Source organism: Schistocerca gregaria, chromosome X (genome assembly GCF_023897955.1).
Source record: "Schistocerca gregaria isolate iqSchGreg1 chromosome X, iqSchGreg1.2, whole genome shotgun sequence".
In the NCBI taxonomy this organism is placed as follows: domain Eukaryota; kingdom Metazoa; phylum Arthropoda; class Insecta; order Orthoptera; family Acrididae; genus Schistocerca; species Schistocerca gregaria.
The window spans coordinates 570,714,502-570,736,313 of record NC_064931.1 but is presented as its reverse complement, the minus strand read 5'-3'; the positions used below and the strand labels follow the sequence as shown (position 1 = coordinate 570,736,313).

Below are 21,812 nucleotides of genomic sequence, written 5' to 3'. Positions count from 1 at the left end.
CCGAATCGCCGTAGAGGAGTGGGACAATTTGGACCAACAGTGCCTTGCCGAACTTGCGGGTAGTATGCCACGACGAATACAGGCATGCATCAATGCAGGAGGACGTGCTACTGGGTATCAGAGGTACCGGTGTGTACACCAATCTGGACCACCACCGCTGAAGGTCTGGCAATATGGTGGTACAACATGCAATGTGTGGTTTTCATGAGCAATAAAAAGGGCGGAAATGATGTTTGTTCCATTTTTCTGTACAGGTTCCGGAACTCTCGAACTCGAGGTGATACAAAACCTTTTTTGGTGTCTGTATTTAAAAAACGTCCGAGCACCTTCACATGGGGTGACACTAGATTCGGACACATGGGGTACACAACTTTCGTCTCAAATGGGTTATAGGAAGAGGAGGTGATTGAGGCGGGGGGGGGGGAGGGGGGGAGGAAGAAGGTGCGCGACAGGAAGGGCATCCATCCACCCTCTACCACTAACACTGCCAAATCCCGTAATTATATGTGACCCCGTGCAGATACGGAATAAAGGATAGGAAAAAAAGTGGAAGAAGCGGTTCTTGACGGGACTAGTTGTGGTCAAAAGAATAAGAGCATCTGTGGAACAGTTTTTCCGAAAATATAATATTACCTCCGCGGTCCAGAAAAAAATCTCTAGAAAGAAAATGGAGAAGATTATGAGTTTTTACTTAGCTGTAACTTTTTTTTTTCAGTAGGAGCGACTGTTAAAGCCACAGATGACGGTGCTAACATACTGTGAATTCACTCATTCAGACTCATTCCTCTGCTGCAAGTATAGCGAGTTATATTTTAGCCGATTATGTTGGCTCTAAAAGAGTGCCACTAATTGCCTTTATCTGTGGCTCTACGAGGAACTGTGGAGCCAAGATGTGATAAGTTACTCTCTGAGGAAAACAGGTCTATGAACTCAACTCCAGTCTGCAGATTTACAGGCGTAATTGTAACAGAAATTTAAGAAGGCTTCACTGGAAAACAGAGAATGTACGAATTGTATCTCTTATGGGGGATAGCCACAGTTCGCCAATAGACACGGAGAGAGACACAGAACATGGTACTGCCCCATTGCCAACAACAGCCCAGTTTGCAAACATTTTACAGACGTGTCAATATTGCTGCTTAAACTAGAGAGTTAACTGAGGTGTGTGCCGCTTGTGTGCCGGCAGCTTCTGACTTGCTGATGTCGGTGTACCTGGCGGTGATTGGGTGGCAGGACGTGCAGCTGCGGGGCGTCTACCACCGCGCTGCGCACTCCTGGACCACCTCCTGGCTCTGCACTCTCTCCGGCATGCTCGCCATGACGTCCTCAGAGGTCAAGTATGCACTCACTCCATATTCACTCATCTCTGTCTCGCCTTTACAGTTATGGGAAACGGAATTACCTGAACCACTGAAGTAGAGCATCATTTTTAATTTTTATTTGTTCTGTGGGACAACTGTAACATCGTTACACGATTATGGAACATACCATTACAGAGAGTGAATAGTAATTAAATGCAAAGAAAAAATCATTATATTAAATCGTATGTGTAAAATTAAACAGACTGCTTGCCATTCCGGCCGCTGTGGACGAACGGTTCTAGAAATTCAGTCCGGAACAACGTTTCTGCTACGGTCGCAGGTTCGAATCCTGCCTCGGCTATGGATGTGTGTGATGTCATTAGGTTAAATAGGTTTAAGTAGTTCTATGGGACTGATGACCTCAGATGTTAAGTCCCATAGTGCTTGAAGCTATTTTTTGAACTGCTGGCCATTAAAATTTAAATGCCATCAAATTACATGAGCTGTACTGGGTACGCAAACTATTACTATTTTACTGCAACAGCACAAAGTAGGTGGGAGTAACTTGTCTACGTTCTGTACAAAGGGTGAACAGAAATAGTCTGAAAAGCTTTTAATAGTGTTGCAGGGTAGACTGTGCTAAGAAATAACTGCTATGAAAAAAAATTCAATAGGTTGTCTATTTCCGAGTTAGTTAGCATTGAATTCAGACAGTCAGGCCGTTGCGCCCGCAAATTCAAGCGGCCCGCCAGATTCAATTACTGACAGTTTTTCTCATAGCGTAGATGATAGCTCACGAGACTGCTCAGCTTTTGATTCAGGTTCGATCCTTACTATGGCCCTATGTCCAATTTTTGTATCGCTGTCTCGTTCGGTTTTAACAAACCAAACGAAGAACACGTTTGGCGACACCGTCTCTATCGGGCCGCTTAGCGTGCGCAACAACCTAATTGGCTAACTTCATCGCTAATGAATATTAATTTTCAGAAGTGTATGGATTGCTAAGGGACCAAACTGCTGAGGTCATCGGTCCTTAGACGTCTACAGTACTTAAACTAACGTATGCTGAGAACAACACACACACCCATGCCCGAGGGAGGATCCGAACCTCCGGCGGGAGAGGCCGTGCAATCCGTGACAGGATGCCTCAAACAGTGCGGCCACTCCTCGCGGCCATTGCTAATGAACTCGGAAACTGGGCAACGTATCGAATTTTTTCTTAACAATTATTTTTCAGCACAAGCTTACCTGTGACACCCCTACAAGATAGTCAAACTGTTTGTGACCACCCTATGTAAGGTAAGATTTAGCAGCGGGCTTCATAAGGAAATTTCATTTGAATGTTGTTTGTTTCTGTTCGTGATATGCATCTTGTAAGAAAGAGAAAAGTCTGCCAGCACGTGCCATAATTCGACAGTGGCACGATCGTCGGCTATTGAGACTGCAGTTTGTTGCTCCGTATAATTGTTGCTAGCGTTCCGTCGGGATTCCAATGTGCAATTGTCGTATCCAACGCAATGTAGGATCTCAACGACCCCACGTAACTACGGCCCGAGAGGACACACATATTGTTCTTTCGGACGCACAGGCTCGTACAGCCACGTCGCCAACCTCGAGTCACAAAATGGTCTTGTTTGAAGCAACGCAAGTATCCTAAAGGACAGTACAGCGCCGTCTGGAGCACCACAAACTATTAGCACGGCTACCTTTGATGCGACTTTCTTTGAAATGGTGGCAGTGAGAGGCGCACCGACAGTTGTGCGCCAACGATGACAATTGACACGGGAGTGTCAACAAGTCGTGTTTTCGGATGAGTCTCGGTTCTGTGCACAGCACCACAACTGACGTATCCTTTTGTGGAGGTTCCGAGGAGAACTAACATCGACACATTATACTCGTTATTGTCATATGGACCCATCGCCTATTGTCTTGGTGTGAGGTTCACTCTTTGACAGAAAGTCTTGCGGGAAGGCGGCCGCCACTGTAAGTGCTCGTCGCTCACGACGTGGGACAAATAAACTGGCTAAAGGCTCACTGCCCCTTTGACCATCTTCTTCTCTGCGGATGCACAAACAGTGCCCGAACTCTTACCGGAATCGGCGGTAAAGGAGCGAGTAATGAGTATGATGGGCACGGCACTATGAATCTAGTGTGGGACAATAAGTTGGGAATGTGGGCCTCACGAGAGGCGTGCCAGAGATAAGTCCCTGCAGTCACACTGTTCTCTGTGTCCTCGGGGGCTCAGATGGATAGAGCGTCTGCCATGTAGGCAGGAGATCCTGCGTTCGAGTCCCGATCGGGGCACACATTTTCAACTGTCCCCGTTGACTTATGTCAGCGCCTGTATGCAGCAAAGGATATTCATTTCATGGTAATTAAATAAACTGGCCACGCTGATTATTAATAATCTCGCAAGGGAACGGTCTTACCCGACGTGTCGAAACCTATTTGAAATTTTTTATACACGAAGAATACACCGAAAGAAACGCTATGTCAAAATCTTAGCTGCTAAGGCACTCTACAAGTATGTTTTCTTAAACGTTAAAAATTGTGTGGTGTCTGGAGAAACGTACACCCCAACTGCAGCTGCAAACATCGCATGCGCACATAGCAGGTACATAACATTCTTTAACGGAGCGTCGCTAAATAGATAACGTGGTACAACGTGATCGTAATGTGTAAAGCGAATTCTAGTTTCCGTTGATGATTTCTATGACTCAGTTGTTTACAGTTACTGTTCACGCGATTTTCCAACTCGTTTAATATCTACATCTACATCTACATCTACATCTACATGACTACTCTGCAATTCACATTTAAGTGCTTGGCAGAGGGTTCATCGAATTTCGTAAAAAGGTCTCGCCGCGACGAAAAACGTCTATGCTTTAATGACTTCCATCCCAACTCGTGTATCATATCTGCCACACTCTCTCCCCTATAACGTGATAATACAAAACGAGCTGCCCTTTTTTGCACCCTTTCGATGTCCTCCGTCAATCCCACCTGGTAAGGATCCCACAACGCGCAGCAATATTCTAACAGAGGACGAACGAGTGTAGTGTAAGCTGTCTCTTTAGTGGACTTGTTGCATCTTCTAAGTGTCCTGCCAATGAAACGCAACCTTTGGCTCGCCTTCCCGACAATATTATCTATGTGGTCCTTGTTCGTAATTTTAACACCCAGGTACTTAGTTGAATTGACAGCCTTGAGAATTGTACAATTTATCGAGTAATCGACTTCCAATGGATTTCTTTTGGAACTCATGTGGATCATCTCACACTTTTCGTTATTTAGCGTCAACTGCCACCTGACACACCATACAGCAATCTTTTCTAAATCGCTTTGCAAATGATACTGGTGTTCGGATGACCTTACTAGACGGTAAATTACAGAATCATCTGCGAACAGTCTAAGAGAACTGCTCAGATTGTCACCTAGGTCATTTATATAGATCAGGAACAGTAGAGGTCCCAGGACGCTTCCCTGGGGAACACCTGATATCACTTCAGTTTTACTCGATGATTTGCCGTCTATTACTACGAACTGCGACCTTCCTGACAGGAAATCACGAATCCAGTCGCACAACTGAGACGATACCCCATAGCACCGCAGCTTGATTAGAAGTCGCTTATGAGGAACGATGTCAAAAACTTTCCGGAATCTAGAAATACGGAATCAACTTGAGATCCCCTGTCGATAGCGGCCATTACTTCGTGCGAATAAAGAGCTAGCTGCGTTGCACAAGAGCGATGTTTTCTGAAGCCATGCTGATTACTTGTCAATAGATCGTTCCCTTCGAGGTGATTCATAATGTTTGAATACAGTATATGCTCCAAAACCCTACTGCAAACTGATGTCAATGATATAGGTCTGTCGTTTGATGGATTACTCCTACTACCCTTCTTAAACACTGGTGCGACCTGCGCGATTTTCCGGTCTGTAGGTACTGATCTATCAGTGAGCGAGCGGTTGTGTATTATTGCTAATTAGGTAGCTATTGTATCAGCGTAATCTGAAAGGAACCTAATCGGTATACAATCTGGACCTGAAGACTTGCCCGTATCAAGCGATTTGAGTTGCTTCGCAACCCCTAAGGTATCTACTTCTAAGAAACTCATGCTAGCAGATGTTCGTGTTTAAAATTCTGGAATATTCCATTCGTCTTCCCTGGTGAAGGAATTTCGGAAAACTGCGTTCAATAACTCCGCTTTAGCGGCACAGTCGTCGATAACAGTACCATCGGCACTGCGCAGCGAAGGTATTGACTGCGTCTTGCCGCTTGTGTACTTTACATACGACCAGAATTTCTTCGGATTTTCTACCAAATTTCGAGACAATGTTTCGTTGCGGAACCTATTAAAGGCATCTCGCATCGAAGTACGTGCCAAATTTCGCGCGTCTGTAAATTTTAGCCCATCTTCGGGATTTCGCGTTCTTCTGAACTTCGCATGCTTTTTTCCGTTGCCTCTGCAACAGCGTTCGGACCTTTTTTGTGTACCACGGGGGATCCGTTCCATCTCTTACCAATTTATGAGGTATGAATATCTCAATTGCTGTTGCTACTACACTCCTGGAAATTGAAATAAGAACACCATGAATTCATTGTCCCAGGAAGGGGAAACTTTATTGACACATTCCTGGGGTCAGATACATCACATAATCACACTGACAGAACCACAGGCACATAGACACAGGCAACAGAGCATGCACAATGTCGGCACTAGTACAGTGTATATCCACCTTTCGCAGCAATGCAGGCTGCTATTCTCCCATGGAGACGATCGTAGAGATGCTGGATGTAGTCCTGTGGAACGGCTTGCCATGCCATTTCCACCTGGCGCCTCAGTTGGACCAGCGTTCGTACTGGACGTGCAGACCGCGTGAGACGACGCTTCATCCAGTCCCAAACATGCTCAATGGGGGACAGATCCGGAGATCTTGCTGGCCAGGGTAGTTGACTTACACCTTCTAGAGCACGTTGGGTGGCACGGGATACATGCGGACGTGCATTGTCCTGTTGGAACAGCAAGTTCCCTTGCCGGTCTAGGAATGGTAGAACGATGGGTTCGATGACGGTTTGGATGTACCGTGCACTATTCAGTGTCCCCTCGACGATCACCAGAGGTGTACGGCCAGTGTAGGAGATCGCTCCCCACACCATGATGCCGGGTGTTGGCCCTGTGTGCCTCGGTCGTATGCAGACCTGATTGTGGCGCTCACCTGCACGGCGCCAAACACGCATACGACCATCATTGGCACCAAGGCAGAAGCGACTCTCATCGCTGAAGACGACACGTCTCCATTCCTCCCTCCATTCACGCCTGTCGCGACACCACTGGAGGTGGGCTACATGATGTTGGGGCGTGAGCGGAAGACGGCCTAACGGTGTGCGGGACCGTAGCCCAGCTTCATGGAGACGGTTGCGAATGGTCCTCGTCGATACCCCAGGAGCAACAGTGTCCCTAATTTGCTGGGAAATGGCGGTGCGGTCTCCTACGGCACTGCGTAGGATCCTACGGTTTTGGCGTGCATCCGTGCGTCGCTGCGGTCCGGTCCCAGGTCGACGGGCACGTGCACCTTCCGCCGACCACTGGCGACAACATCGATGTACTGTGGAGACCTCACACCCCACGTGTTGAGCAATTCGGCGGTACGTCCACCCGGCCTCCCGCATGCCCACTATACGCCCTCGCTCAAAGTCCGTCAACTGCACATACGGTTCACGTCCACGCTGTCGCGGCATGCTACCAGTGTTAAAGACTGCGATGGAGCTCCGTATACCACGGCAAACTGGCTGACACTGACGGCGGCGGTGCACAAATGCTGCGCAGCTAGCGCCATTCGACGGCCAACACCGCGGTTCCTGGTGTGTCCGCTGTGCCGTGCGTGTGATCATTGCTTGTACAGCCCTCTCGCAGTGTCCGGAGCAAGTATGGTGGGTCTGACACACCGGTGTCAATGTGTTCTTTTTTCCATTTCCAGGAGTGTATATCTTTGAATTTGAGCCACATCTCTTCTACTGTGCAGGCCAGTCCATTAGAGGGATATTATTGCCTTCCAACCACTCCGCCACAGGCCGTGCATTACGAACAGGTGCTCGGTAGTGTTGAAAGACACAATCGCCATCCCCGAATTGCTATTCGGCAGTGGGAAGCAAGAAGGTGTTTAAAACATTCATGTAGGGCTGTGCTGTGATAGTGCCACACAAAACAACAAGCGGTGCAAGGCCTCTCCATGAAAAACACGACCACACCATAACAACACTGCCTCCGAATTTTACTGTTGGCACTACACACGTTGGCAGATGACGTTCACCGGCCATTCGCCATACCCACACCCTGCCATCGGATCGTCACATTGTGTACCGTGATTCGTCACTCCACACGTTTTTCCACTCTTCAACCGTCCAATGTTTACGCTCCTTACACTAAGCTAGGTGTCGTTTAGCATTTACTGGCATGATATGTGGATTATGAGCAGCCGCTCGACCATGAAATCCACGTTTTCTCACCTCCGCCTAACTGTCATAGTACTTGCAGTGGATCCTGATGCAGTTTGGAATTCCTGTGTGATGGTCTGGATAGATGTCTGCCTGTTACACATTACGACCCTCTTCAACTGTAGTCGGTCTCTACAGTCAACAGAAGAGGTCAGCCCACGGTTGTGTGTTGTACGTGTCCCTTCACGTTTTCACTTCACTATCACATCGAGAACAGTAGATCTAGGGATGTTTAGGGGTGTGGAAATCTCGCGTACAGACGTATGATACAAGTGACACCCAATCACCTGGCCACGTTTGAAGTCCGTGAGTTCCACGGAGCGCCCATTATGCTCTCTCACGATGTCTAATGACTACTGAAGTCGCTCAGATGGGATACCTGGCAGTATGTGGCACCACAATGCACCTAATATGAAAAAAGTATTTTTTGGGAATGTCCGGATACTTTTGATCACATAATGTAAATTAATATCACAGGATCCTATTTAACAATCGAATAGGTAGTATGGATTCTTCCACTGTTACAGATAGCTATAAATTTTTGACCGCGACCATGGTTTACCATTGGTGCAGCTGCTGGTTATAGTGTTACGTCTATAAATGGAAGACAATGTGTGACATCTACATCTACATGACTACTCTGCAATTCACATTTAAGTGCTTGGCAGAGGGTTCATCGAACCACAATCATACTATCTCTCTACTATTCCACTCCCGAACAGCGAGCGGGAAAAACGAAAACCTAAACCTTTCTGTTCGAGCTCTGATTTCTCTTATTTTATTTTGATGATCATTCCTACCTATGTAGGCTGGGCTCAACAAAATATTTTCGCATTTGGAAGAGAAAGTTGGTGACTGAAATTTCGTAAAAAGGTCTCGCCGCGACGAAAAACGTCTATGCTTTAATGACTTCCATCCCAACTCGTGTATCATATCTGCCACACTCTCTCCCCTATAACGTGATAATACAAAACGAGCTGCCCTTTTTTGCACCCTTTCGATGTCCTCCGTCAATCCCACCTGGTAAGGATCCCACAACGCGCAGCAATATTCTAACAGAGGACGAACGAGTGTAGTGTAAGCTGTCTCTTTAGTGGACTTGTTGCATCTTCTAAGTGTCCTGCCAATGAAACGCAACCTTTGGCTCGCCTTCCCGACAATATTATCTATGTGGTCCTTGTTCGTAATTTTAACACCCAGGTACTTAGTTGAATTGACAGCCTTGAGAATTGTACTATTTATCGAGTAATCGAATTCCAACGGATTTCTTTTGGAACTCATGTGGATCATCTCACACTTTTCGTTATTTAGCGTCAACTGCCACCTGACACACCATACAGCAATCTTTTCTAAATCGCTTTGCAACTGATACTGGTCTTCGGATGACCTTACTAGACGGTAAATTACAGCATCATCTGCGAACAGTCTAAGAGAACTGCTCAGATTGTCACCTAGGTCATTTATATAGATCAGGAACAGTAGAGGTCCCAGGACGCTTCCCTGGGGAACACCTGATATCACTTCAGTTTTACTCGATGATTTGCCGTCTATTACTACGAACTGCGACCTTCCTGAGAGGAAATCACGACTCCAGTCGCACAACTGAGACGATACCCCATAGCTCCGCAGCTTGTGAGGAACGGTGTCGAAAGCTTTCCGGAAATCTAGAAATACGGAATCAACTTGAGATCCCCTGTCGATAGCGGCCATTAGTTCGTGCGAATAAAGAGCTAGCTGCGTTGCACAAGAGCGATGTTTTCTGAAGCCATGCTGATTACGTGTCAATAGATCGTTCCCTTCGAGGTAATTCATAATGTTTGAATACAGTATATGCTCCAAAACCCTACTGCAAACCGACGTCAATGATATAGGTCTGTAGTTAAATGGATTACTCCTACTACCCTTCTTGAACACTGGTGCGACCTGCGCAATTTTCCAATCTGTAGGTACAGATCTATCGGTGAGCGAGCGGTTGTATATGAGTGCTAAGTAGGGAGCTATAGTATCAGCGTAATCTGAAAGGAACCTAATCGGTATACAATCTGGACCTGAAGACTTGCCCGTATCAAGCGATTTGAGTTGCTTCGCAACCCCTAAGGTATCTACTTCTAAGAAACTCATGCTAGCAGATGTTCGTGTTTAAAATTCTGGAATATTCCATTCGTCTTCCCTGGTGAAGGAATTTCGGAAAACTGCGTTCAATAACTCCGCTTTAGTGGCAGAGTCGTCGATAACAGTACCATCGGCACTGCGCAGCGAAGGTATTGACTGCGTCTTGCCGCTTGTGTACTTTACATACGACCAGAATTTCTTCGGATTTTCTACCAAATTTCGAGACAATGTTTCGTTGTGGAACCTATTAAAGGCATCTCGCATCGAAGTACGTGCCAAATTTCGCTCGTCTGTAAATTTTAGCCCATCTTCGGGATTTCGCGTTCTTCTGAACTTCGCATGCTTTTTCCGTTGCCTCTGCAACAGCGTTCGGACCTTTTTTGTGTACCACGGGGGATCCGTTCCATCTCTTACCAATTTATGAGGTATGAATATCTCAATTGCTGTTGCTACTATATCTTTGAATTTGAGCCACATCTCGTCTACATTCGCATAGTCAGTTCGGAAGGAATGGAAATTGTCTTTTAGGAAGACTTCTAGTGGCACTTTATCCGCTTTTTTAAATAAAATTATTTTGCGTTTGTTTCTGATGGATTTAGAAGAAATGGTACTGAGCCTAGCTACAATGACCTTGTGATCACTAATCCCTGTATCAGTCATGATGCTCTCTATCAGCTCTGGATTCTTTGTGGCTAAGAGGTCAAGTGTGTTTTCGCAACCATTTACAATTCGCGTGGGTTCGTGGACTAACTGCTCGAAATAATTTTCGGAGAAAGCATTTAGGACAATCTCCGAAGACGTTTTCTGCCTACCACCGGTTTTGAACAAGTATTTTTGCCAACATACCGAGGGTAGGTTGAAGTCCCCACCAACTATAACCGTATGAGTGGGGTATTTATTTGTTACGTGACTCAAACTTTCTCTGAACTGTTCCGCAACTGTATCATCGGAGTCAATTATTTTACTCTGCTGCTGTTCGAATGAGTTATGCCAATGGATAAATTAGGGTTTCTTTTAGAATTTATTTAAACAGCTACGTAAAATATCATGGAAATTCCGTGTAATGAACTGCGTGTTTCACTTGTGATATTCGGCTTCGAACACAGTTCGTAAGCCCTGTGGCATCTACGTTCCAGCACCTCATGGGACCACGTATGTATGGTTTCTGCTTTACGAGTGCCGAACAACAACATACAAAAAAAAAACTCGCTGGTAAGAGTGGAATGAACTATGAGTGATATGGATTTGGATTATTTTCATCGTTTAGGGGCCAAAGAAGAAAAGAAATGGTTGCAGTGAACAGGCTAGTTATTAGGCATTATACCTATAGAGCTCAAGGTGAAAGACATATGAAGACACAGAATTGCACATTGTCCACATTCTGCGTTAATTAACATAATTTTCAATTTCTTCTCATCTGAATCGTCAAAGGAACTGATTACTGCGTGGCATCGAATAATTAGTTAATTACGTTTCTTCTTGCTTCCATCACCACCAGGATACTTCTGCATTCTCATGATAGTTGTGAAATTCTATTTGTATGAGGCACAAGACTACATAGTCGAATTCCATGTGCTAAGTGTTTTATATCTTACTGGTTTGTGACGTGTGGGAGAAAGTTGATTTCTAATTACTTTTCATTCCACTGAAATAATTATTCGTTACAAACTATCAAAGAACTGTATTTTCGGGGGACTGTAATCATGATGGGAAACTATATTCCTCACTGTTTCGGATGTCGTATGACGCATTAGCGGAAACTAAGCTGTGCCTGCGCTGAAATTATATAACACCGGCGTTAAGAGTCTCTTCCCCCCCCCCCCCCCCCTCCCTCCCCAACCCCCACTCACACTCGAACACTTCGCATGTGAGGAATTCTACATTAAATCTGATTGAGGGCCTTAAATACAGCGTGGTCGGAAACAGTCCGAAAAGCTTGTGAGGACGTTGCAGGATAAGTTGTGCTGGGAAACAAATGTTAAGAAAAATATGCGATATGTTGCGCCGTTTCCAAGATAATTAGCATGGCAGTTACGTACCAGGCTGTTGCGAGCAAATTTAGGCGGCCCTTCAGTCACGGCGTCGCCAGACGTGTACTATTGTTTGCTAGAACCGAAAAACACAGCGAAACAAAAATTGGACATGGGGTGGTAGTAAGGATCGTACCCGAAGCAAGGGCTGAACAGTCTCGTGCGCTGTCAACTACGCTATGAGAAAAACTTATACTAATTATGTCTGGCGAGCCGTCTGAATTCCCGTGCACAACGGCCGGATTGGCTAACTGCAATGCTAACTAACTCAGAAACGGCGCAAGGTATCGATTTGTTTTCTCAACAGTTACTTCTTAACACAGTCTTCCCTGCAACATCCTTACAAGGTTTTCGGACTGTTTGTGTCCACGGTGTATAGACATCCTGAAAGGAGAATTATAAAATATCAGGAAATAACACTGCATACTGCATAAAAACCAAACTCTTTCGCACCTCGCTTCTGACAAGGGAAACTCTCTATAGCACTCCCCCCCCCCCCCCCCCCCCCCCTCAGATTTGATGGTAAGTTGGCCCATTGGAAGGTCGGTCAAAAACTGAACACAAATCAAGTATGAAAACAGGAGGAAGGTGTGCTGAACTGTGGAAAAAGAAGCAAAAGAGAGACTGTGAACGGTCCCATTGTAATGTGTACAATATCGAGCGATGTTCGCAAGCTTCGTGTCGTAGTCACATCATCACGTTGTGAGACTGCGAAATGCAAGATACAGATTCAAATTTTACTAATACCCAAAATTTATTTTTCACAAAATTACGAACTGTCCGTCCGGTCATTGACGTGTCTGTTCGCTGCATTCAAATTTGTGTATGTGTCGTGGTGTAATGTATGTTTACAACAGCGACGTGTAACGAAGGGACCTGCAGACGTACGTACCTCCCATTTGCTCTACTCAGGTACCACATGTTATGCCTCTTGCGTTCCGTTTAAGAAGTTGTGTCTCTTGGGTACCTTCGTTGTAACTTAGTTCACAACCGTTTATTTGTTGTTTTCATTTCTGTGAGAATTGTATGCGGCATCTCTGCTGCTCTCAGTAGTTAACACATTTACTTAGGACTGTAATATATTCTTACTGCATGACTTATATTATGGGACCGTTCACTTCTCTTTTCCACAGTGCAGTACACTTTCTTCCTGTCTTCGTGCTTGATCTGTGTTCAGTTTTTGAAGGTCTATCCAATGGGCCAACTTACCACTAAATGTGAGAGGGGCGTGGTGGGGAGTTTCCCTTGCCAGAGCCCGTATAGGACGTACACGACAATTATTTCGTTATACAGCTGCCCGAACTACAGCTAAGACTCGTCAATATGGTTGCGAATATTTTGCAACCCTGTGACAGTGCGTTTACCTCCGCTTATGGTCCTAAACTGTTCCGCTTAATTCACTTGGGATTCCCTTTCCACTTCGATGTTTAATGCTACATAATCGTTTTGTAAGGTGAGATATTGAGATAGAAAATTTAATTTTTGGACTCGAGTAATACCGTGTATCACATAAGTAACAACTGTTCTCATCGTCAACTTCGCTTTATGAGGCTCAGCGACCAATATAGCGACGAGGGAGACCAGTAGCGTCTGGTTAGCTCATTTCCGCTTGAGAAGCGACAGTGCTCAGACGTGTTTACTCCTTAGTTCCGCTCTAGCGCTTTGAGTGCAGCAGTTAGCTCTTCCCGTGTTGTGTGTTCATTTGTGAGCGTACTTGCTTCACAGTCGACCTTGTTTATCCTTTAGTGCTGTTTTTCTATTTTTTGTCACAGATTCGCGGGCTTTTTTCCGTGTCCCTAGCGACCAGGATGATTCCACGTAAAACTACACTCAGTTTCATGTTTGGTAAGTCCATCCGTAATGTGCAGCCAAGTTCCCTCGAAATTCACGATTGGTTATTGGCAACGTTTGGTGTTATTTCAGATCAGTTTCACACCGCATATTTTCACTCTGAGCTTTATGTCTTCTTTGTAAAATTCATGAACATCCTAAAAATAGACAGGTAGTTACTTAGACATAGCAGTCGGATTTCTTTCAGCCATAGAGCTGGATCAGTTACTGTTGTTCTACTTGCCTGTTACGATGTTGAATGTACCATCGTGCAGATTTTCAACTTGCCGCTGAAGGCAGATGACCAATATCTTAAGGATGTGTTGCTTAAATATGGCGGGCTCGGAACACTGGTCGAGTCAGTACCACCTTCAGTACTACAGTGAAATGTACATTAAACAGAACATCCCATCACCAACGATTCAATTATCCGGAATGATTTTTTGTTTTAAAACATTCTTTTGCACAGCGACATAAATTGATGGTAGGTGCTAATTCTGATATCAGTCCACAGCCCGATTAGAGTTTATTCGCGAGCAATTTTCCCCGTTACAGCCGAAGACGGATTCTGCGCTGTCTGCTCCTCGTGCCGATGCTCAGGTGCTGCGGTATGGCCCACGTCGTACCCAGGATGCACATATTTCCAACGTGGAGTCCCTCCTGCGTCAAGTCTCTCTCTTGGTGAAACAGATTACGTAGTGGCCTCTTGTCATCCTGTGGAGGCTGGGGGTGTGACGTAATCGGGTTTTCGTTAGGCCTCTGGCGTGGATCTTACGGAGTCGCACCAGGGTTCGGGCATATCTGATCTGAACTCAGTGTTCCTTATGGCCGCGCCCTCATCGCCTCCAGCTGACAATATGGGACATACCCCTTAGAACGCAGCATGTCATTCTCAATGGAGGGAAGTCTTCCGAAGTAACAGTGATTGCAGGTGTGCTGCAGGGGACTGTCGTAGGACCGTTGCTATTCACAATATACATAAATGACCTTGTGGATGACATCAGAAGTTCACCGAGGCTTTTTGCGGATGATGCTGTGGTATATCGAGAGGTTGTAACAATGGAAAATTGTACTGAAATGCAGGAGGATCAGCAGTGAATTGACGCATGGTGCAGGGAATGGCAATTGAATCTCAATGTAGACAAGTGTAATGTGCTGCGAATACATAGAAAGAAAGATCCCTTATGATTTAGCTACAATATAGCAGGTCAGCAACTGGAAGCAGATAATTCCATAAATTATCTGGGAGTACGCATTAGGAGTAATTTAAAATGGAATGATCATATAAAGTTGATCGTCGGTAAAGCACATGGACAGACTGAGATTCATTGATTCATTGAAAGAATCCTAAGGAAATGCAGTCCGAAAACAAAGGAAGTAGGTTACAGTATGCTTGCTTGAATACTGCTCGGCAGTGTGGGATCCGTACCAGATAGGGTTGATAGAAGAGATAGAGAAAATCCAACGGAGAGCAGCGCGCTTCGTTACAGGATCATTTAGTAATCGCGAAAGCGTTATGGAGATAATAGATAAACTCCAGTGGAAGACTCTGCAGGAGAGACGCTCAGTAGCTCGGTACGGGCTTTTGTTAAAGTTTCGAGAACATACCTTCACCGAGGAGTCAAGCAGAATATTGCTCCCTCCTACGTATATATCGCGAAGAGACCATGAGAATAAAAGCAGAGAGATTAGAGCCCACACCGAGGCATACCGACAGTCCTTCTTTCCACGAACAATACGAGATTGGAATAGAAGGGAGAATCGGTAGAGGTACTCGAGGTACCCTCCGCTTACGGAGTATGGATGTAGATGTAGATGTAGATGTGGATGTAGATGTAGATGTTATCAAACTTACAAACGTCTCTAGCGGGTTTTAACTAACTAGTGAGGTGAATGACGGGGAGATGGTTCAGGGCAGCGTAAAATAATATAGTATAATTTATATCACTTGAGTATAGGCCTTTGGCGTGAAACCGGTCGTGGCTTTATGCGAAATCTTGCTGCAACCAGAGCGCGGGTTTTGCCTTCTTATAATAATTTTCTACTTTTATTTAGATTTTAATCTAGAATTTGCAGGGGAGAGCTGTGCCTGCGAACTTCAAGGTGGGAAAGGATGATCTCTTTCCGAAGCATCGTGACTGTCTAACAGAGGCTGATTTTCGTCCCCTGACACCACTCATCTTTGTCTCCAAACCTATTGCATGGGCTGTGAACATCATATTGTCATTATTACTTGGTCATGTGATTGGTAAACGTCAATACTGCCTCCCTAGCTGTTAAATTTTGACTCTGGTGGCAGAGTATAGGAATGTGGTATCGGTGGCGGCTGTTACATCTACTCATTGTGCTTTTGCCTTCTTAGATGTTTCTAAGACATTTGATCTCGTTAGTTGCGCGTATCTTGATGACCTATTGGAGATTTTGGCTTTACAGCTCCCGCATGTGTCGCTCTTTGCAACTTGTGAACTTTGCAGCGTCAGGTCAGTGGACGACTGACGTCACCGGTTGTTTTCTGTAGGGGAGTGCCTCAGGGCAGTTCGCTATGTCTTTGCCCTGTTTCTTGAACCGCTGTTGCGGCAAGTTGCTGATCGGCTGTCAGATTTAAAATTGTTAGGGCGTATGCTGATGACGTCGTGGTTTTCCTTTGTCGAAGTAAGGAAGAACACTTGCTAATGCTCATAACTGATAGTTTTTGTCGTACTTCAGGCGCTGGCTTAAAGGAAGGCAAATGAAAATTTCACAACCTACGCAGCTTCGAGGGTGCTGTCCTTTCTTGGCCACGTTTTGTGGACTGGCATACACCTTTGGTGGTGTCGTTGGCCATTGTCCACTGAAGATTGCGACTTTGAATTGAAAATCTGAAATTCAGGGTGCCGTACTGGAACACGAACCACGCACGCTTACCATTTTGCAGAAAAGTACGGATATTGGATACCCATATTTTGTGTAAGGCGTATTTTACAGGATGTGGCTATCGATACGAAACCAATGATGTGTAACAGTAAGGTCTTTTAAAGTCAACGAAGGCTAAAAAGGTGGCATGGAAGTCCATTTATAGAAGGTGTTCGAAGTGATGGCCATTGGTATCAATGCAGTGCTACAATCTTCTTATCATGGATTGAGCGGTATTCCTTATCAATTCGGCACTTATCGAAGGACATTCTGAGACAATTCTCTCTCGTATATCGTGCAAATAGTATATATTCGCCGAATATGGCATATCAATCTAACGTACGATTGACATGTAAACACCATTCGACGGTTTCACAATACAACACTAATAAGAACAGTAAGAATAGTATCGTCGAATCAAGCGAATGTGAATGGTGTGTTCCTTCGAAGAACAAGTCGATATGCTTCTCACTTACGGAGAATGCCAACGATATTCAGTGAGAGCTAGAGACTTATACGCTGAAAGATATACTCAACGTACTCAACCTACACGTCGTACATTTAAATACGTGTATGATAAATTGAGAACAACTGGATCTTTAACGCATCGGAAACATAACCGGCAAAGGGAAGTTATTAATAAGGAAACGGAAGTTGGTACTCTTGCCACAGTGGTTCGAGATCCTTGAGTTAGTTGGTGTCAAATTGCAAGGGAATCTTGCATCGCCATAAATACCATCCTTACCATATCAGCTTCCACAAAGAATTAACTGGTACGGATTGTATGCATCGCACGGAATTCTGCCGATGAGCTCAATTTCAGATTCAGAGGGATGACACATTTATTAATTTGATTTTATTTACTGACGAGGCTACATTCACGAACCATGGAAATGTTAATTTGCATAACATGCATTATTGGCCAACTGAAAATCCATGTTGGCTGCGGCAAGTTGCACACCAAAAACCGTGGTCGGTAAATGCATGTTGTGGAATTCTGGAGGAGCCAGCAGGTGTCTCCGAGCGGTTCTAGGCGCTTCAGTCTGGAACCGCGCGACCGCTATGTTCGCAGGTTCCAATCCTGCCTCGGGCATGGATATGTGTTATGTCCTTTGGTTACTTAGGTTTAAGTAGTTCTAAGTTCTAGGGGACTGATGGCGTCAGATGTTAAGTCCTACAGTCCTCTGAGCACTATGGGACTTAAATGCTGAGGTCATCTGTCCCCTAGAACTTAGAACTACTTAAACCTAACTAACCTAAGGACATCACACACATCCATGCCGGAGGGAGGATTCGAACCTGCGACCGTAGCGCCTAGAACCGCTCGGCCACTCCAGCCGACTTACCTCGTAATTGTTTGTTGTCCAAGATTGACTGTCCACGACTTCATAATTCTGTATGTTTGAGCTGATGTTTCAACTTTATAAATGACAAACAATTCGAACCATCTTGGTTTATTATTGTTCAGTACATAAACAAGATGAGACAAATGCACTGAAAAACAGAAGCATCTTGCTGCCTCAGCGAGTCAGTGTCGCCACCCTCACACTAGGCAAAAACATTGAAGCTCCAACCCAGAAACGTACGACATTTGTCATCTGTCATCCGCTAAGCGTCTGTCAGTAGTCTCACCATGACAGCCGCCCGAATTACTGCCGCCAGAAATGGCAGCCCGCTCCCTCCCTGTCGCTTTTATTCTAGTGGCTAGTGACGTCGCTCTCATGGGCTCAGAAAAAGCCCTACATCAGAATTACCGCCTGTCTAATGATTCACATTACGTATCGTGTAAATTTAGTTTTTGCTGATAGCTAATATTGCAAACAGTTCAGGTCATCCAAATGACATCGGCAATCCCTCACAAACAGTCGGTTGGCATCATACGCAGATTGTGTTCATAACATACCGATTCAAACAAGCTGAAATGGGGAGAGGCTAAAGAAAAAGACTAGAAACATTCCAAAATGAACATCAAACAGAATGCTATCATGATGCAAATCAAACAACTCTGTTTGATCAAAGGATTACAAAACTTTAATTTCATTTCATCTAGACAAAGTGTACCGAATGTTATTGATTCGTCTTTAACGATGCTTTAATTAATCTACAGTAATTAAAACATGTTTCTAAGTGAAACTAGTTGTCAGAATGGTGGTATGTTCACTAGCAGTTTCGAATGAAGTACATCAATCGCTTCAAATGGCATTTCCAATAAAGTATCAAAAATAAGACGAGCAGTGTTCTCATGTCAGACGTCAGGATTAGTTAATAGAAACCACCCCCCACAAAACGTATTATGTTACCGCAAATAACAGGTGGTTTAGACTTCCAATTCATATTAGTAAAACTGGGGATAATTTTTAAGAGAGAAACCAATTACGAAAGGAAGCTGATAAGTAAATAAAGTAAAGACATTGATATGGAAAGTGACGGACAATTTCAAGCATTTTTGTGTAGTGGATGAAAGTGTTTGTTACATTACGTCACACGCGCGGAGTGGCCGCGCGGTTAGAGACGTCATGTCACGGATTGCGCGGCCACTCCCACCGGAGGTTCGAGTCCTCCCTCAGGCATGGGTGTTAGTGTTGTCCTCAGCATAAGTTAGTATAAGTAATGTGTAAGTCCAGGGACCGATGACCTCAGCAGTTCTGTCCCTTAGTAATTCACACACATTTGACCATTTTTTTTACGTTGTGTCAGAACCAACTCTTCTTATTCAGAATTTAGGTAAGGCGAACAAAGCAGTTTACATCAGAAGCAATCTATTTGGAATAGGTCAATTAATCGTAATCGATCTCGTAGTCATAGAAAGTGCAGCAAGTTGAACATAATTATATCAGAGTACGTTCTCTGATTATACAGCAAATGACTGTCAATGATAATGGACGGCCGTTTAGTGGATCACTTCTACTAACCTTTTCGTACATTACATCTGATGCCGTTCGTGATAACAAGTGTGACCTATGCTCGTTTCCAAACGCTGGTTACGCTTTTTGTTAGAGTAATCTAGGGTATATCATGGATAAAAAAGTGACTATCTCAGCAGCAAATCCGGTATAGCCTCTGACAGGGATTCCATCGACCCCTAGAGGTTTTTTCAATTTTAAGAATTTCAGCTATTTCTCAACGCCTTGGTCACTAATATCCATTTCATTCACATTTCCAGTGATACAGAATTAAATTGGATCTTTTCTTCGTTCTTCAGATAAAAGAAAATTGTTTTTCTTTTTGTTTACACACATTTTTAGAGTATACCGCCACAAAGCCACATAATAGCTACGCCTACCTGTCCTATAACTCTATTAAGTACTTCAATTTGCGTGAGTTTCAAAGAACAGTCAATAGATATTGTGAAAAAACAATAAATCCCTTAATGCTCAGAAAACCCTGCTGATATTTCATACGAGTTATATGAATTCTAGCGATAAAGTGCACGTCCCTTGCTTCTACCTTTTCCTTAAAACATGCACGGACGCTAAGTAAATGTCAGAAATTGTTCGTCAACTGAGATAAGATCAGTAGCTCCCACCTTAAATAAAAAGAAGCTTATCGACGATCCCATAAAAAAGAAAAACCATTGTATCAAAAACCTAATTAATTTAGAAGTACTATCCTATTTCCATATAATTAGTTTCAAGCTTTTGTTATTATGCATTCACTTGAAATCTAGGGATTCTTAAAACTCATTTGTCAGGGAAAGAAAACCACAAATTCTGTTGCAGGTTTCAGTGCTGATAATGGTGTTCATGTCGCTGGAGCGGTTCATTCTGATCGCGCTGCCGCTGTCTCACAGCACCAGCTTGGCCGTGAGGAGCGCCGCTGCCACGCTGGCCCTCATCTGGATCGCAGGCATCAGTTTGGCTATCATTCCAGGTACAGTAAGAGATCAGATTAGTCATTGTTACAAACGCTCCTGGCTTCCTGGGTCTCAAAGATTATGACAGCAGAAAATAACGGCTTAGTAGTGAAGTAATAGCGATCTCATTCTTACAAAAAATCTATTTCAATCAATCCTCTCTAATGCTGGAAGTATAATAATTAGCGCCCGCCATAATCAATATCCATTTTTTAATATACTCTGAAGTGACAAGTCATGAGATACCTCCTAATTCCGTCTCTGATCTCCTTTCACCCGGTGGAGTGCAACTGCTAGACTTGGCATGGACTTAACAAGTCGCCGGAAGTCCCCTGCAGAAATATTGAGCCATGTTGTCTCTATAGCCGTCCACAATTGCGAATGTGTTCCCAGCGCATGATTATGTCCAATGAAAGTTCGATGGGAATTATGTCGCGCGAGTTGGGTTGCCAAATCATTCGTTCGAATTGTCGAGAATGTTCTTCAAACCAATCGCAAGCAATAGTGGGCCGGTGACATGACGCATCGTCATCCATAAAAATTCCATCGTTGTTTGAGAACTTGAAGTCCATGAATGGCTGCAAACGATTTCCAGGTATCCGAAAATAACCGAGGACCCAGTCCATTCCATGTAAATGCAGCTCACACCATAATGGAGCCACCACCAACTTAAACGGTGTCTTGTAGACAACTTGGGTTCGTGGTTTTGTGGGGTTTGCGTAACACTTGAATCCTACCATCCGTTCTTACGAACTGAAATCGGGACTCATATGACCAAGCCACGGTTGTCCAGTTGTATAGGGTTCGACCGATATGGTGACGAGCCCACAAGATCTTCTCTAGGCGATGTCATGCTGTTATCAATAGCATGCGATATGGTTTCTGCTGCCATAGCCCATTAATGCGAAATTTCGCCGCACTACACTAACCGATACGTTCGTCGTACGTTCCACATTAATTTCTGCGGTTATTTCAAGCAGTGTTAATTGTCTGTTAGCACTGACAACTCTATACACGTATGTCACTGCTCTCGGTATTTAAGCGAAGGCCATCGGCCACTGTGTTGTCAGTGGTGAGAGATAATACCAGAAATTTGGTACTCTCGGCATACTCCTGGCCCTGTGGATCTCAGAATATTTCCTAATGATTTCCGAAATGGAATGTCCCATGCGTCTAGCTCCAGTCACCATTCCGCGTTCAGAGCCTGTTAATTCCCGACGTGTGTCCATAATCACGTCGAAAACCTTTTCACATGAATCAGCTGAGTACAAATGACACCTTCGCTTTTTTTTTCC

The 21,812-nt window shown here is 44.5% G+C and overlaps 1 protein-coding gene across 1 annotated transcript in view; it reads left to right on the top strand.

Moving 5' to 3' along the window:
* LOC126299097 (relaxin receptor 1) overlaps positions 1-21,812 on the top strand; it is a 756,631-nt gene that overhangs the window by 652,511 nt on the left and 82,308 nt on the right. The window contains exons 16-17 of the mRNA XM_049990771.1: positions 1,187-1,332; positions 20,384-20,534. Of these exons, the coding sequence (XP_049846728.1) occupies positions 1,187-1,332; positions 20,384-20,534 (297 nt within the window). The remainder of the gene's footprint in view (positions 1-1,186; positions 1,333-20,383; positions 20,535-21,812) is intronic.